This window comes from Corvus kubaryi, unplaced genomic scaffold (genome assembly GCF_017639235.1).
Source record: "Corvus kubaryi isolate FWS band 111438036 unplaced genomic scaffold, C.kubaryi_AGA036_p1.0 66, whole genome shotgun sequence".
NCBI lineage: Eukaryota > Metazoa > Chordata > Aves > Passeriformes > Corvidae > Corvus > Corvus kubaryi.
This window is the reverse complement of record NW_024582054.1, coordinates 2,791,679-2,806,211: the sequence shown is the minus strand read 5'-3', so window position 1 is coordinate 2,806,211 and position 14,533 is coordinate 2,791,679. Positions and strand designations below refer to the sequence as shown.

Sequence of the window (14,533 nt, the reverse complement as noted above, 5' to 3'; positions counted from 1 at the left end):
AGTAACTTCTCATTTCTTCCTTTACACCAGAAGTTTAACTTAGGGAGGCAAAAATCATTAACCATACTAGTTAGCCAGCACTTAACACCAAAGCAAACAGCTTAACAGCACTGCTAGCACAACCCCCATTAAAGATCCCACATTGGATTATTCCTTTGTATTTCAGTGAGTACACAAAAAAATCCCTACAATGTTGTAATGCAATTATGCATGCATGGAAGACTTGCATGTTCCAAAACAAAATGAAAGATAGGATGTGACATAAGAGCACCATCTGTCACATACACTCAGCAACCTCAATAAACATTTTATGTAAAAAAATGACATAAAATTCTCTTTAATAACATTATTTTTAAAATTCTATTTGTTCACATCTCCATTGGGAAGTATGTTATGCAATCAGTTATAGATGGCATCAGACTGATCCCTTGAACTGCATCCTAGGATGGGAAATACTTGTATTTGTCACCAACTAGAGTGGGTGGTCACTGAGTGCTCGTAACAGCAGAACTTGCAGCAGATCCCTTTTTTAGCTTCCCACATAATTTAAAGCAGCCAACTTCACTTCATTGGGTTAACAAAAGAATAAGAAACTGTTTCTCTGGCAGCACCAGCAATTTGCCATATTATAAGGCATCCCTGTTGTTAGAGAAAGCCATTCCTACTACAGTAGCAGTTGTGAAAGAGATTATTACAAAGCCACAAATCCCTAAATTAACCAAATCACAATGTTTAGTGCTGGCAACACAGATCATGTGGTGGTAGATGATGTTATGATACATATACAAAGAAGGAACATGGTAATTTTCTAACCTCTTCTTCAAGACTGCTGCTGCAGAACTCTCCAGCTATTCATCATGAGCTTCAAAACTAGAGCAGTAGTGAATTATTTTAGTTCAGTTTGCAGTGATCACAGCAAAGAGAGTTTTGGGGTTTCTTTTTTAAAAAACTGTCAGATGTGCAGTGCACGACTGGTGAAAGATGGCAATTTGGCAGTCCAGAAGACTGAAATCTCTTTTCTTTTCTCTAAATAAAAGTAGCAGGGCAAATTGCCAGTCCCAGAAAAGACCAAGCAAGTCATCTTAACCTGAAGCGCCCCCCTCTGCCAGCTCTAACTCTGAGAAGTTTATTTCCTACAGCCATTCCTGCACTTGGCTCTAACGCTGAAACTGTGGAGAAGAGAGAAAAACAGCGCAAAGTCTTCTCAGAAACTTACTAAATCCTCTCTTCACCTTCAATGGAAGCAAAAGAGAGCCTACCTTTACTTCTTGTCTGCAAAAAATGGAAATAACTCAGTTTGCACCAGAGGTCTCCTTTGGGGGAAAACAGAAACCAAACCCATGCATCCATCAGGAGTTATTTCATTCAAAGGCACATCAAGGAAGCGAATGGTCTGACTTAATGAATATGCTAGAATCACACATTGTAGAAGGCTGAACTGCATTACATTCAAAAATGGATGACATATAGCAGTAGATGACCACATGGATACCATGCTGGCATTCAGGAAGAGCAGCTGGTATAAACTGGAGCCAATTGTAACTGACTGATAAGCAGAGTGTAGTTTGCACAGCATGTAGAACATGTGCAGAATATTAAACTTGGCCCAAGGTATCAGGTTAATTGGTTCAGTGTAAGAGCATGTTCAAAGCAATGATTTTAAAGATTGCAAATATGAATAGCTACAGGCCAGAGAACAAAAAAAAATCCTGTCCATAACCTTTCAATCTTACTATTCAATGTCTATGAGAAAACAAAACCTTTGTTTGTTAAAATGTCCAGTTCATGATATGTTTTAAACCAAAGAAAATGCATGTAACAGAAACCAATCTAAGAATAATACAGAAGAGATAGAAAACCATATGTTCCTCAATGTGAGCATGAGCAAAAAAGGGCATTTTCAGCCACAGCATTGTCATTTTGCATTACACACATTGCTTGGGCTGGTCAGACAGCAAGGGAATTTCACTCTGCAGCTGCAGCTCTTCAAAATCCAAGTCTGCTATGGTGGTTAAGCTGCAGTTTCTGAACACCACCTTCATTTTCTCCATAAGCTTCTAAAAACCAAAATTGCAATTCCTTATTAAAATTATAATTTCCACTACTCACAGATTCAAATCTATCCAAGGTAAACTACAATGAGACAGTGTTTACATCTTGTGGCAAGCTGGTGTCCTTCTGATGTGTTTATTGCTCAAAACCACAATAAACTGAAACCTGCATGAAAGAACATAAAAAGAAACTACAATAAGTGTTATTTCCCTCTTGCTAATCCTGAACAGGGAATGAAGATTAAATGTTCTGTAGAATAAACATGAATCTTATACTTTTACCATCACAATCCCTTGAAGAAGTTGGAGGCCTAGAGCAGGACTAAACACACAGAGTGAAAACAGGCAAGTTTGTACTTATCTTTCTGTTCTGAGGCTCCACAGAGAACCTCAGTTCCCCCAAGTGCCAGATTAGTCCATTCTAACAGCATTAAACAATGCAAATACACTCTTTATGTGTTGAAATGAAACAGAGGGGAAATCTGAAACATTAAAGAGTGCCTATTTCTTTGTCTCGCGTATCTGGAAAACTGTTCTCGAAGATTAAGAACAAAAAATTTAAGGCATTGATTCGAAAGGAAAACTCAGAAGTTTTAAGACCTAACAGTCAACTGAAAGATGGAAGTCAGCTAATTCAGACTGCACAAACTGGAGTCCACAGAAGCCCATTCAGCCTGAACACTCTGGCTTCCACACCAGCACAAGCAGTTCCAGGGGTGGTTTTGTCTGGAACAGCTCCACACTGTGGATTCAAACACACACAGATGAACAGGAGATGCAGAGCAGAAGCACAGCAGGAGCCAAAGACGTATCTCATCATAGGCCTAGGGACCCAACATGTATAATACAGGCTACTGAAGCATAAAAACAGCACTCTGTTATTCACTGATTGGGAGCAACAACTTTTAAATTCTAAAAACAGTTTTGTATTTATTGCTCTTCTAGGCTGCAAATGTAATACTTGTGACTTTTACAGGCAATCACAATTTATCTACAAATATTAGAAGTCAGAATTATCTTCTCACGGGTGAAAGTTAACTTCTATTCATCTCTCAAAAATGTATTAACATCTAAATCAACTGTTCTGCATATGTCAAATTTTATTGTAAAGTTACATGAAGTAATAGATACTAATAAAAATCCTGCAATTCAGTATTATGAATTGTTCAAGGCAATAATGTGAAAGACGTTAGCAATAACACTGACATATCTAAAAGTGAAAAATGCTGATTGCAGTAATCCTTCTTCAAACAGTATCAGAAGATAATATAATAACAGTTTCTACTCATAGACACTGATAGCAACAATAAGATCTCAGAATCGTGATTACTCCCAAGAAAAATTTTCCATATTTCCAGTGTTCATAGCCTTTTTTTACAGGCAGGTCCTCCAGAATCTGTGGGGAAAAGCGTGCCTTGTATTTAGCATACCCCAGGACTCCAAATTCAGCAGTTTTTTATGAAATGAACTAGAAATGTTGAATTTAAAGAAATCTATGAAAATTTAACCCATTAATCCTGTAAACTTTCACTTTAAGTAACTCACAGGATAACAAAATATCATTTTATATATCTGCAAAACATTTCTGGGCATCAGTCCTTGCTCCCAGGTGACCCTGACTTCACACCGGTGAACAAAACTAAGCCATGGACATGTAATTTCATGTCCTGATGTCTGGAAAAGTTGTTTTGGTTTTGTTTGTCAAAACAACTGGCTCATTAATGAGAGCCTGAGATGCCACTGACCTTCTCTAATGGTGCCTGGAAGCACTGACCACATTGCTGCAGCATTGTTAGGGCCTTGTTCTAATCTGACCTTTTTTCTTGTCCTGTACATGACACACATTCTTGGTGCCCCCTGATGAAATGTTTATCAAAGTAAACTTGCACTGTTCAAGGCAGCAGCATAGATGGCATTGTAGTACAGCCTGTGGTAATGATCACTGGTGGAAATAGATTTTAGGAGCGTATTTATTAATAGAAAAATCTTGCACTACTCCAAGCTACTTGTACCTTCTCCTTTGGCAACACTAGGCATGCCATGTAAAACACCAAAGACAAGATCCAGGAGAAGCAAAGTACGTGTAAAAGCAGTCATTACAGGATGAGGGGGGAAAAAACCCACAAAACTCCAGAAAAATGAAAGGAAGTCAAAATCTAGAGCAGTAGATATGGAGAATGTTGCAATATAGTGTAAATCTGAAAACCTGCATTACTAGATACACAGCGCAATATACTTACATTAGGAGTGCAATAAAAATCATCAAATGAACCATAAACTCTATTTTCTTTCTGCTATAATGTCACTTCAGATACTCAGAACATAATTTTTCCCCTGTAACATACTGACAGAACTGGAACTGCATCTATACATCCATTTTGCAGCTTAAAGAGTTAGAAAAATCCTTGCCTTGAATCAGATGGAAACACAACCACAGAGGTGAGTCTTGGAAAGTGGTGTGAGCATATGAAACAATACGGGGGTTTTTTACATGTGTTCTACATTTGTTACTACTTTGCAATTTTGAAATCCAAACTTGTTTCCTTAATGATATAGAGCCATTATTTAAACCTGCCAGAAAAAAAACTTCCAGCAGCCTTCAAACATTCCAAGTGTACCAGAGAAGTGACCTTACATGTTCAGTGTCCCATAAGGAAGGTCTGATGCTGGATGCACCAGCTGCAAGACCAAGGAGCCTTGCTCTCTCAGGATCTTACAGAAACATCACTGCAGCAATATGACATTGACAGACACATCCCTTTTGGTCAGGTAGAGTTGGTTGTGGAATACAAAGCAGCAGAGACTGAAGCTCTCCTTTTATAATAGAGCCACATATGCTGAAGACTTGTACATTATGCTCCATGTGATAAGGAAAGAGTTCCCATAATCAAAATAGGAAACAGAGATGTCAATATAGGTGACAAAGACTTTTAAGTTACCACAGAGGTAACTTAAAGCCCTCTACTGCAACAGCAATTTTTAGATAAACCTGTAAGGTTGCTGGAGTTCATCCCAGCATCTCCACAGATGTTACCATCTTCAGAAACGCTTTGGGACTACTCACTTGATCACACTCAAGCTGTTGAGACAATCCATACCAGGTTACATCACTGTCTCCTGCATGCTTACACAGAGATACTGTATCTGCAAAGTTTACAAAGTTACAGGAATTTTCACAAATCAAGGTCTCCTGCAGGTTTAAGTGCTACCCCCTGCAGTTTCGTTGGTGCTCACAAAGAAACACTTTTAGCTACTGAGAAAGTATGACTGAAAACTGTGATTTACACATCTTACTGACTTACACACTTACTGCTGTCAGTGTGAGGTTCAAAGATCAACGACGAAAATTCCTTCTCCACTGAAATATTTTAACAGCCCAAGACCAAATGAACAAATAAAAAACTATCAAGATAATTTACACTAAAAAGTAATAAATATTGTAAAGATATATTTGCAGGGGGTGGAGGGGGGTGTGTAATGAGACATTCATCTTTCTTTGAATTAGGATCTCTTTAACCTTGGAGCCTTAGCAATTTTGGCACAGGGATTTTTCATTCAAATATGCAATATAAAAAGGCAAAATATGAAAGCCATTTGATTTCTTTTTCTGCCAAAAAGCAAATATGGTACTGATGAAAAGTTCAGCAGTACTGAAGAATAGGCCCGCATCAGTCTAGTGAGAAAAAAATTATGTACAAAATGTAATAATCTAACAGAAACCTTTGGTTTCAGTATTATTAACAAATCCAGCAGAACTTAAAGGACTGCAAAGGGAGGCTCCTTCTCATTCTTTACCTAGATCCACTGTCATTTTTGTTGTAATTGATCTTTTAGCACAATCTGTTCAGCTTCAGAGATGCCTTCAGAGTTCCATAGACAGCTGGGTAACTGACAATTGCATGAATTTTCCTTTTTCTTACTCCGTGGGAAGCCTTTGGGCAGCAAGACAGAAACATTCTGAAGTATTCACAAGGGAGAATAATTTTAAGGCAGGGAGACATGAAACCCTGGAAAGAAATATAATAGAGTGTTTCTCTATATAATATTGTGTCTGGAGGAAAGAGTTCTGTCGTAACAGGAAGAGAATGCAATTATGCAGTATAAAGTCAAAGAAACCAGTCTTAAAAATTCCGGCTATGACCTATATTGAAAATCCTGCAGAAACACTGGGGATGGCCAAAAGGCCCGTGACGCTGAAGTCCTGGCTCCAGCACTGAAGCAGAACTGAGACAACCTATGCCACTGCTGCCAGATGATTGTTCAAGCTCGTCTTAAAAACCCTAGTTACATATCAGAGTGCTCTTTCCTAAAAAAGAGCAGTATTTTCCTAACACATGATCATTTATTTTGGGGGTACTTTCCCAAGTGATGAAGAGAAACCACCACACTCAGTGTATGACGTACAGAGCTTTGCAGACTTTTCTAAAATAAACTAAGTCAATTCCTTCAAGCATTCCTTAAAGGTGGAAGGTTGGCTTTACCTTTTATGTTGCTTTCCTCTAGACTTTACAGTTCATCATCTCCAGAATGGCACCACAGAGCTGAAAAATTACTCCAGCTGAGGACTGAGTACACTGGAAGAGTCCTGTTTCATGTTTTACTCTACTTTTGACAAGTTCCTCAGTCTTGTAATGACATTTATGTTTTTTCACAATATTACAGCCCACATTATTGCTGCAGGAGCCACCTTGCCTCCAAAGATACCTTTTAATTGGACAAGCACGTGGTAACTACATTTTATAGTATCTTTTTAATCCTTTTGAGAACATAAATGATAAGAAGTGTATCTTTACCATACTTCTCTGAAATGCAATTCTCACAAGGAAGATAATGTAGAAAGTTTTATCAAAATCAGAATCTTGTGTATCAGTTGAATCTCCTCACTTACTACACCAGTTAATCTCATATATTTATTATTTAAAAGCAGTGGTGATTTTTTTTCCTCCACTAGGTCACCACCCCTAAGTATCTATTATTTAATCACATAATATTTTCCTCAGGCCTTCCACAGAGTTAAAATTAAACTGAAAAATACTAAACTGTCTGGTCTTCCCTGCTTTTGGAAGAAAAAGAACAAGCCTCAAATAATTACATAAATAAAAGCACTGTGAGCTAAAACTATATTCAACTTTTAACATCTAAGCACAATGTTAATTAACTGAAGAATACTGTCAGAGCACACAAAAAAAATTACATGAAAAATCCAAAACCAAAATAAATTTGGTCTGAGCATGAAAGCAGCACAGTTCTGGACAGCCTCTCAGGTATACATGCACGCAGCAGGATATCTAAAGAGCTGTAACACTGTGCTTGATCACTTTAAGAAAGGTGTTATAGGCACAGTTTGTGTGCAACAGCAGGGAGTGGAGCTGCTGATGCAAATGATTCGTGTAGTTGTGGTATTATCACACTGTTTTGTTGGTTTGTTTGGTTTAACTGTTTCCATTTCTTAAGAATGCCTTCATCAATATTTTGAGAAAAGATACTTCAATGTATTCAATTGCATGAATAACTTCTATGAAAGTCCTTACTCTAGAACCGCTGTAATATCCCTTTAAAACAACGGCCTTAAACTTTTTTAACTAACAAGCGTCAATGTCCTTCTTTGGGTCACTCCATTTTTCCAAGGCATGCTTGAGGAAGATGACACTGATTTCTCTAGTAGCATTATAAAAGTGTTGGAATTATCCTTTGCCTTATTTATCCACTTTGAGATTTGCTTACTTTTTGCAAACCAATTGTATATGTGGATAATGAGACATGAATTGCACAAACAGAAACTACGCTGGCTTTGATACTGTTTTTGTCTTCCTTCCTGAGTTTTTATCCATAAGTGCATCTGAGTTTTTTTATTTTTCCCCTAATGAACACAGGTATTTAGGACAGGGAAGTGCAATCTAATGTGCACTATCTACAGATGTAAAGTGTGTAAGAGAGTCTTATAATTTTCTTTTATTCTTTCGACATTATTGATCTTTCCTAACCTCGACTACTCTAAAAAGTTATGCTTCACTCACCACTTTGAGCACAGTTGCTACCTATAACCCATCAACTCATTTCACTCAAAATCTTTCCACTTATTTAGATGTACAAATTATCACCAACAGTGCCACTACAGTTTAAAACCCATCGAAAAGCTAAAGAAAGTAAGACAATAAACACAAGTGGTGCTTTACAGAAAGAAAAAAACAAAACAAAACAAAATAAACCACCGGCAAAATGCATTTTCCTAAGCTTCCAGTTAGGAATATCGTTAGGTGTATGCTTTATAACAGCATCCCTTGAGCTCCCAAGGGCTCCGGGCAGAGCAGGCACACGGCTCCCGCGGCCCCGCACAGCTCCTGCCGAGGTGGGACCGGAGAGCGCCCACCCGCGAACACGCCTCTGCCTCCGCCTGCCCGCAGAGCTCCGCCCGCCGCTGTGCGGGCCCGCGCTGCCCCCGCCGCGCCGCTCACCAGCAGGGGCACCCCGAAGGTCATCGTGCGGCCCCTCCACAGCCTCCGCAGCTTCTCCATCCCCTGCTCCCGCCCCGTGGGCCCGGCGCCGCCCTCCCGCCTCCGGCCCGGCCCCGGCGCTTCCGGCGGGACGCGGCTCCGCCGCCACGGCGGCAACGCGCGCGGCCCCGCTGGTTCCGCTGCGGCCCGGGCGGCGCAGCCGGGCATTCGCCGCGGCTCAGGCCTCTTCCTTCACACGCTTCGCTCCGACGCTCACATCCCCCACCCTCACGCTTTCCTTCACAGCTCGTTGACGAACGCAGTTGAGAAGGCTTAGCCACGAGCCGTATCTTTCATTCTGTAGCCTGCTTTCCTAAGGAAAGAAGATTGCCATCCGTGATCATCTGTTTTTCTGCATTGTTATTCTTTGTCCCAATCAAAATGAACCAAAAAAACCTTTTCAAAACAAAGTTGGCTACAACAGTGCTAGTGGACAGCCTTATTCTGATATTTAGAGCCAATAGTCCTTAATACCTTCTATGAATTAAGTGTGCTGTGTCATCCATCCCAACACGTCTCAGCTACAGCCACATGCATGGTGGTGGAGTGCTGACCTGCTACAGACAAGAGCACCCATTCTTCAGGCATAGGCTGCGATGTTTTTATATATTACTGTAGCCAGAGGTTCTGCCCTGTTCTGGTAGCCTGTGGCAATGGCAGAGTGGAGATAGGAGAATGTCAGGTCCTCTTTTACATACTTCTGAGTCACTTGACAGCCTTTTCACCTTCCAAGTCATTGCTGATGGCAAGCAGGGCAGGGACAAAGTGGAACAAGGCACTGCTGCCTCAACTCAAAGAGTAATTTAAAAACATTTGAAAATGGAATACTGATGATCCCTTCCCTTGGTCTTCCCCATTGATCAAGGAAGTGGTGGGGGTACTTAATAAAGTTTTCTGAATATGTTAGTAAGATAGCACATATATACAAACTAAAATGAGAAGAAAATCAAACACATATAATAAGAAGATAAGCTAATATTATTGCAATCCAATGTCCACTAACTTGTTCTGAGAGCCTTACCTGTCTAGAGATGCATAAACGGAACTGAAGAATAAAAAAAATAACATAGCAGGAAATGACTGCTTCTTGAGTACCTCAGTAACTCAAAGGCAACATGGGTCTGAATTCCAGAGATAAAAGCTCTCAGCTGGGAGCAGTGAGAGCAAGAGAACAGGTCTGATGGGGATGGGATGAGCTGGGCTGAGCCTGAGGGATGAACTCGTCAGAGTCCAGGCTCAGTGCTGGGAAAGCAGCTCACCCAGGGCCTCTGAAAGTACAACTGTCCCTCCTAAAGAGTTTGAGAAAAATAGGCCTCAAATCACAGACTTGTGAAGAGGAAAGCAACTGACCAAAAAGAAATCAGTAAGAATAATGTCATGAAATTCAGGAAGTTGCTACTATAGATAAAGTCATGCTGAGCAAAGAGGTTATTACTTACTCCCCTCCTCTCATGCTTCCCCTGGAAACAGTTTGGTTTGTACCTCTAATATTCCAGTGTTAGGTTAACCTCACCTCCAGCCTTACTGCCCCACCTGAATACTATTAGGTCACTGCTAGAGACATAACTCACAGCTGCTGATGCCCATGTGCAGAATTGGTGCCCTCTCATCCCAACTTTTATAAGAACACCAAAAGTCTTGGCTGTAAGAAGAAGGGTTAAGAGTTTGTTCCACTGCTATGGGGTGCTCTTGTTAAGATTCATAAGGTATTCTTTTGTTTTCATTGATAACTGCTGCTGTTGATATCTAAAATTTTCCACGTGGTCTTATGCAGAGAAAGCAGCAAGAGAAAGCAAATGTGTAACTAAATACAAATATAATCTAATTATATAATAACAATAATTTTGTAATAATTGGAAGGATAATAAAAACACCTAAAATAAACACACTGTGCCAGAGGTGAACAGTAAATTAGGATTTTAAAATGTCTTCATGTTTAATAATCTAAAATGCTATTAAATTACAGAGGTAAAGCCATCATCAGTATATCTTTTATTTCCACAGTGTCGCTTTGTTCTTTTCATTATTGGTTGATCAGTAACCTTGAACAGAGAAGGGTGAGGAGAAACCGTTTTGAAGATTGGAATATATTATGGGTTTGATTTACAGCAGAGGTTTGATGCCTCCTTGATGTGACCCCTACTGTGATAAACAGATAGACAAACATAAAAGTGGGCAAACAAACATCTGGGGGTTTTATGACATTCACAGCTTGCCCCAAATGTTGTTCCAAATACTTCAAGCATATATTTATGTCCCCAAGTAGGCTAAATGTGGTTTTCTTGTCCAGGTTACTACACAGCCAGTTAAGCATTTTTTACTTCGTGAAGTACTGTGAGAGGGTTTTCTGTGTGAAATGTGCCTGTGGAGCCCTAGTATGTGAAATGTGCCTCTGAAGCCCATCTCCTGGATGTATACATGGTGCTTTATGTGGAGGTCAAGTGCAGAGCAGAAACAAAAGGATGATGGCTGGCTGGCTTTTGTCACAACAACGGGAACTAGGTGTTTCTGACTGCAGTTTCCCTGGCCTGGACAAAAGCTCTGAGAAAGCCTCTTCTCACTTTCCCCCTGAGAAGGACCTTTAAAATTCACTGCACATAATGTGCTGCTGGCTGTTGGCAGAAACCCTGGGAACTTCAGACAAATGAAGCTTGCAATGCTGCAATGGTTTAGGCTGCAATGACCACGACTGCAGGGGAATACAGAGTGAAACAGTACATTATGTAACATGGTTTCTGGGCAGTGGCATGGAGATCAGGATGGAAATCTTATTAAACATCCCTGGACAAGCCAGACTAATCAAGACTGGTATTGGACTGGTTACCAGAAGCTGCAGAATTACTCACGATGCAGCATTGGCTGTGGGCAGCCAAGGTTAAGAAGGAACATGACTTTAGTTCAGTACAGAACTTGCAGCGGTTTGTACAGAGGATGAAAATGAGAGGCATATTGTAAAGGTTTTGTTGCCTAAACACACATCACTTCAGGAGGCAGTGGAGTGAGGCCGTCCTATGAGTTACATTTCCATCTAGTAGATCTCTCCAGAGCCTCCTGCTTCACTCAGGACATGCACATACAACAAACCATTAAACGTTGTCTATGCAGACATGATGTACATCATAGCCGAGACCCTCAGCTCTGACAGCACACTCTCCTGTATACCTGAGCTAAAGAAACAGCTGGTTGGACTTAGCACATGTTTATGACCCAAAAAAGGGAAACAACCACCATCTTAAGGGCTTGTAGTTCTCTCTGGGTGCAGGCTGGAAGTCCTGACTTGGTAGTAGCTGTGGAGAACAGCATTTCTGAAATGGCAACTCCCTCTCAACACAGTGCCTGTTCCTTTTTCATACTCCTTTGTGTAGCCAAGAGAAGTTGCAAGGGAGAGAGGGGGCCTGGATTTCCCCTTTGATTCGTTCCTACACCTTCTGACTAGAATTCCTAGTGAGGTGATTGACTGGAAGAGTGTACTTGTCCTTTCCTCATCCTGTGCTTTCTCATCAGCTGTCAGAATTAGCATAAATACATCCAAGGACCAGATTATTGTCAAGAGCCAGCTTGGAGAGGCCAGTGAGCCAGCTGTGCCCATTTTTCATTCAACTGAAATAGCGCACACAGCGGAAGGCACCATGGTGGCCCATGCATTGGAAGGGTCATCTGTGCTTTCCAGATGTGGCCCTAAGTTTCCCCCTTCCACCTCCAGAAAGGGAGGAGAAAGGAACAGGTTGACATTCTTTGGGTTCACCATTTGTTTTTTACCTTCTTGGGTTGGCTCGAAAATAGGCCAGGGAAGGATGGCTCTGAAGCCATATTTTATGTCTGCGAGTGCAGGAGGAAAATCTGCAGGAAATACTGACCTTCCAAACAGATTCACTCTCCTCTTTCTTGTGCTCAGGAAGGCCATTTTCCCAAATACAGCCAGCAAATTCCAGCTAGGAGAGAGATTTCCCCAGGGAATCTGGGGGAAAAAAGGAAACCAGGAACACTGCCTAGAATTAGGAGAACTGAGAGGGGTCTGTGCCAAAAAGCACCAATAGGGTCAAGAGTCATCTCTGCATCTGCTTAGTAGCTGCCTCTAATCACCATGGCCCCATCCTCTTTTTGACCCCAAAGAAAAGCCACTGTGACAACATTCATTTTCTAGGTTCTTTGTTATTATTTTCAAGAGCAGGACAATCATTCAAGCTCTTAAATTTGAGTACTGAAAACCGGTGGTTGTAGAACAGGAGCACCTTTCATTTGTCCTTCACATGAGTTAGAAACCTGATAATTACAAAAGGGATGGATCTGAGTAGAGTTTGTTGCTGGTCTAAGAGATGAGAAGGTTGAGTTCTGGCTCTGGTTCCTTCACTGGGTGTGGGCAGGTGATTTGTCATAGGGGATGGGAAAACCCAGCCAAAACAGCGAAGAGGCTGCTGGGCTTAAATGGGTAGAGGGAGAGATAAAAAGATAAAACAGTTCCAGAGAAGGAAGATCACAGTACGTGCACTCTGCCCATACACATGCTCTCATGCCTGAGAGAGTCAGCAGTTCTCCATAGATCAAGGATCATGAAGGCCCTGGGAAGAGAATGCAGTTGGAACTCACAGTCATTTTGCCAAGCAAATGTAGTGGCAGTCCTTGGAAAACCGGCTGAAGTATAAAGGGTCTTCCCTCCCCTGTGTTGTCTGTTGAAGAGAGAAACCAGTGTGTGCAAAAGGGTGTGAGAAATAAACAGAGCAAGAGAGCAGGGATATTTGGGGAAAACTGGGCAGTTTAGACCCGGGTATGTCTACAGGTTCGCGATGTGCCTGAGGCTGAGGGGGCTGCAGAGGTGGACGGGGACTCCTCATCCATTGTGTCCCCTTGTTCCTCCTTGTGGAGGCCAAGGCTGATGTGGCTCTGCAGGGCTGCTGGGGTCAGCCATTCCTTGGGGAGGCAGCTCTGGAGGAAGGGGATGCACGAGCTGAAGTAGGCCAGGCGGTTCACCCAGCGGGGGATCTCTTTCCCACATAATATCTGTGGAGTAAACCAAAAAGGAGCATGGTTAATAGCACCAAAACATGTGTAGAGGCAATGTCATCCCCATCTGCACGACCACCTCAACCTGTTGCTCAGAACAGAAAGGAGCATCTCCTACAGTCAGAAACAGCTGTAATTGCCAATGTCCACACAACTGCCCAACCTGCACAGGGACCCCTGCCAGCCAGAGCCCTTGTCAGCATCATAACAGAGACCAGGAAAGACAGCTCATGGCCCTCAATGGCCTTGGTGACTCTGTTCTCCAGGCAGGCCATGGGTAAAAGGATAGGCCTGCTGGGGCTTCTCAACCAAAATAATGACATTCCTTTTCCAAGTAGCTCAAAAAGTTTGGAAAAATATTTAGGCTGTTGCTGGCCAGACCTTGAGGAGCCCAGAAGCTGAGTATGGCTAGGTAGATGGAGATGCCTGAGAAGCTGTTCTTGCTGCTCCTTGGGCTGACAACAGTGGATCAGTCAAATTACAGTAGCTGGGGGTCCTTTTCCTATCCTACTATACCACCCTTTAATTTCTCCTCATATGGTATTTCCTAATATGGGAAAAAAACAACAAAAAACTCCCAACCTAGGTTCTCACTAGCCCTGTTCCATTACAGATGCTCCTGGCACTGATTTGGATTACTCTCTGCTAGCACAGAGAGTTTGTTTTCCAAGGTCATATCAAATTCAGTGCAATGAAACAACTTGCTGCATACTGCAGACCCTTTCTTCTGTAGCATTTTACCACCCAGACATACAGGTGCCAGATTTTAGTAGCTGTATCTGGCTGAGACCACATAAAGAATGCTTCCCTTTACATTTTACTATATCCCTTACCAGATGCAGAAGAGACACACATGGAACTGACCAGCAGGCATGCCTTAAGAGCCTGTCTTTAGTAAATATACTGCCTGTGTGTAGGGCCCTACACCAGTATACTAGAGCCTAAAGTCCGTAGCAGGTTCAGTAGTCATAATACCTGAATTCTCCT

General features: G+C 41.6%; 2 protein-coding genes across 5 annotated transcripts in view; both read right to left on the bottom strand.

Annotated features, from left to right (window-relative positions):
- Nucleotides 1–8,612, bottom strand: part of LOC121674118 (cytochrome c oxidase assembly protein COX16 homolog, mitochondrial) — a 45,172-nt gene extending 36,560 nt beyond the window's left edge. Inside the window, exons 1-2 of one of the 2 annotated variants that reach the window (XM_042048154.1) lie at nt 8,507–8,593; nt 2,110–2,217 (exon numbers count right to left, since the gene is read on the bottom strand). Coding sequence is in view for 1 of the 2 variants with exons in the window: in XM_042048153.1 (XP_041904087.1) it covers nt 8,507–8,566 (60 nt within the window). In the remaining variant the exon portion in view is untranslated. Of the gene's footprint in view, nt 1–2,109; nt 2,218–8,506 lie in introns of both variants that reach the window. The other variant, XM_042048153.1, reaches the window with a different exon arrangement.
- Nucleotides 8,613–12,677: 4,065 nt separating this feature from the next.
- The window catches only part of LOC121674116 (deubiquitinase DESI2-like), a 90,496-nt gene continuing 88,640 nt past the window's right edge, over nt 12,678–14,533 (bottom strand). For all 3 annotated transcript variants that reach the window (XM_042048148.1, XM_042048149.1, XM_042048150.1), the window contains one exon: nt 12,678–13,543. In XM_042048148.1, coding sequence (XP_041904082.1) covers nt 13,301–13,543 — 243 coding nt within the window. In that variant the 3' untranslated portion in view covers nt 12,678–13,300. The remainder of the gene's footprint in view (nt 13,544–14,533) is intronic.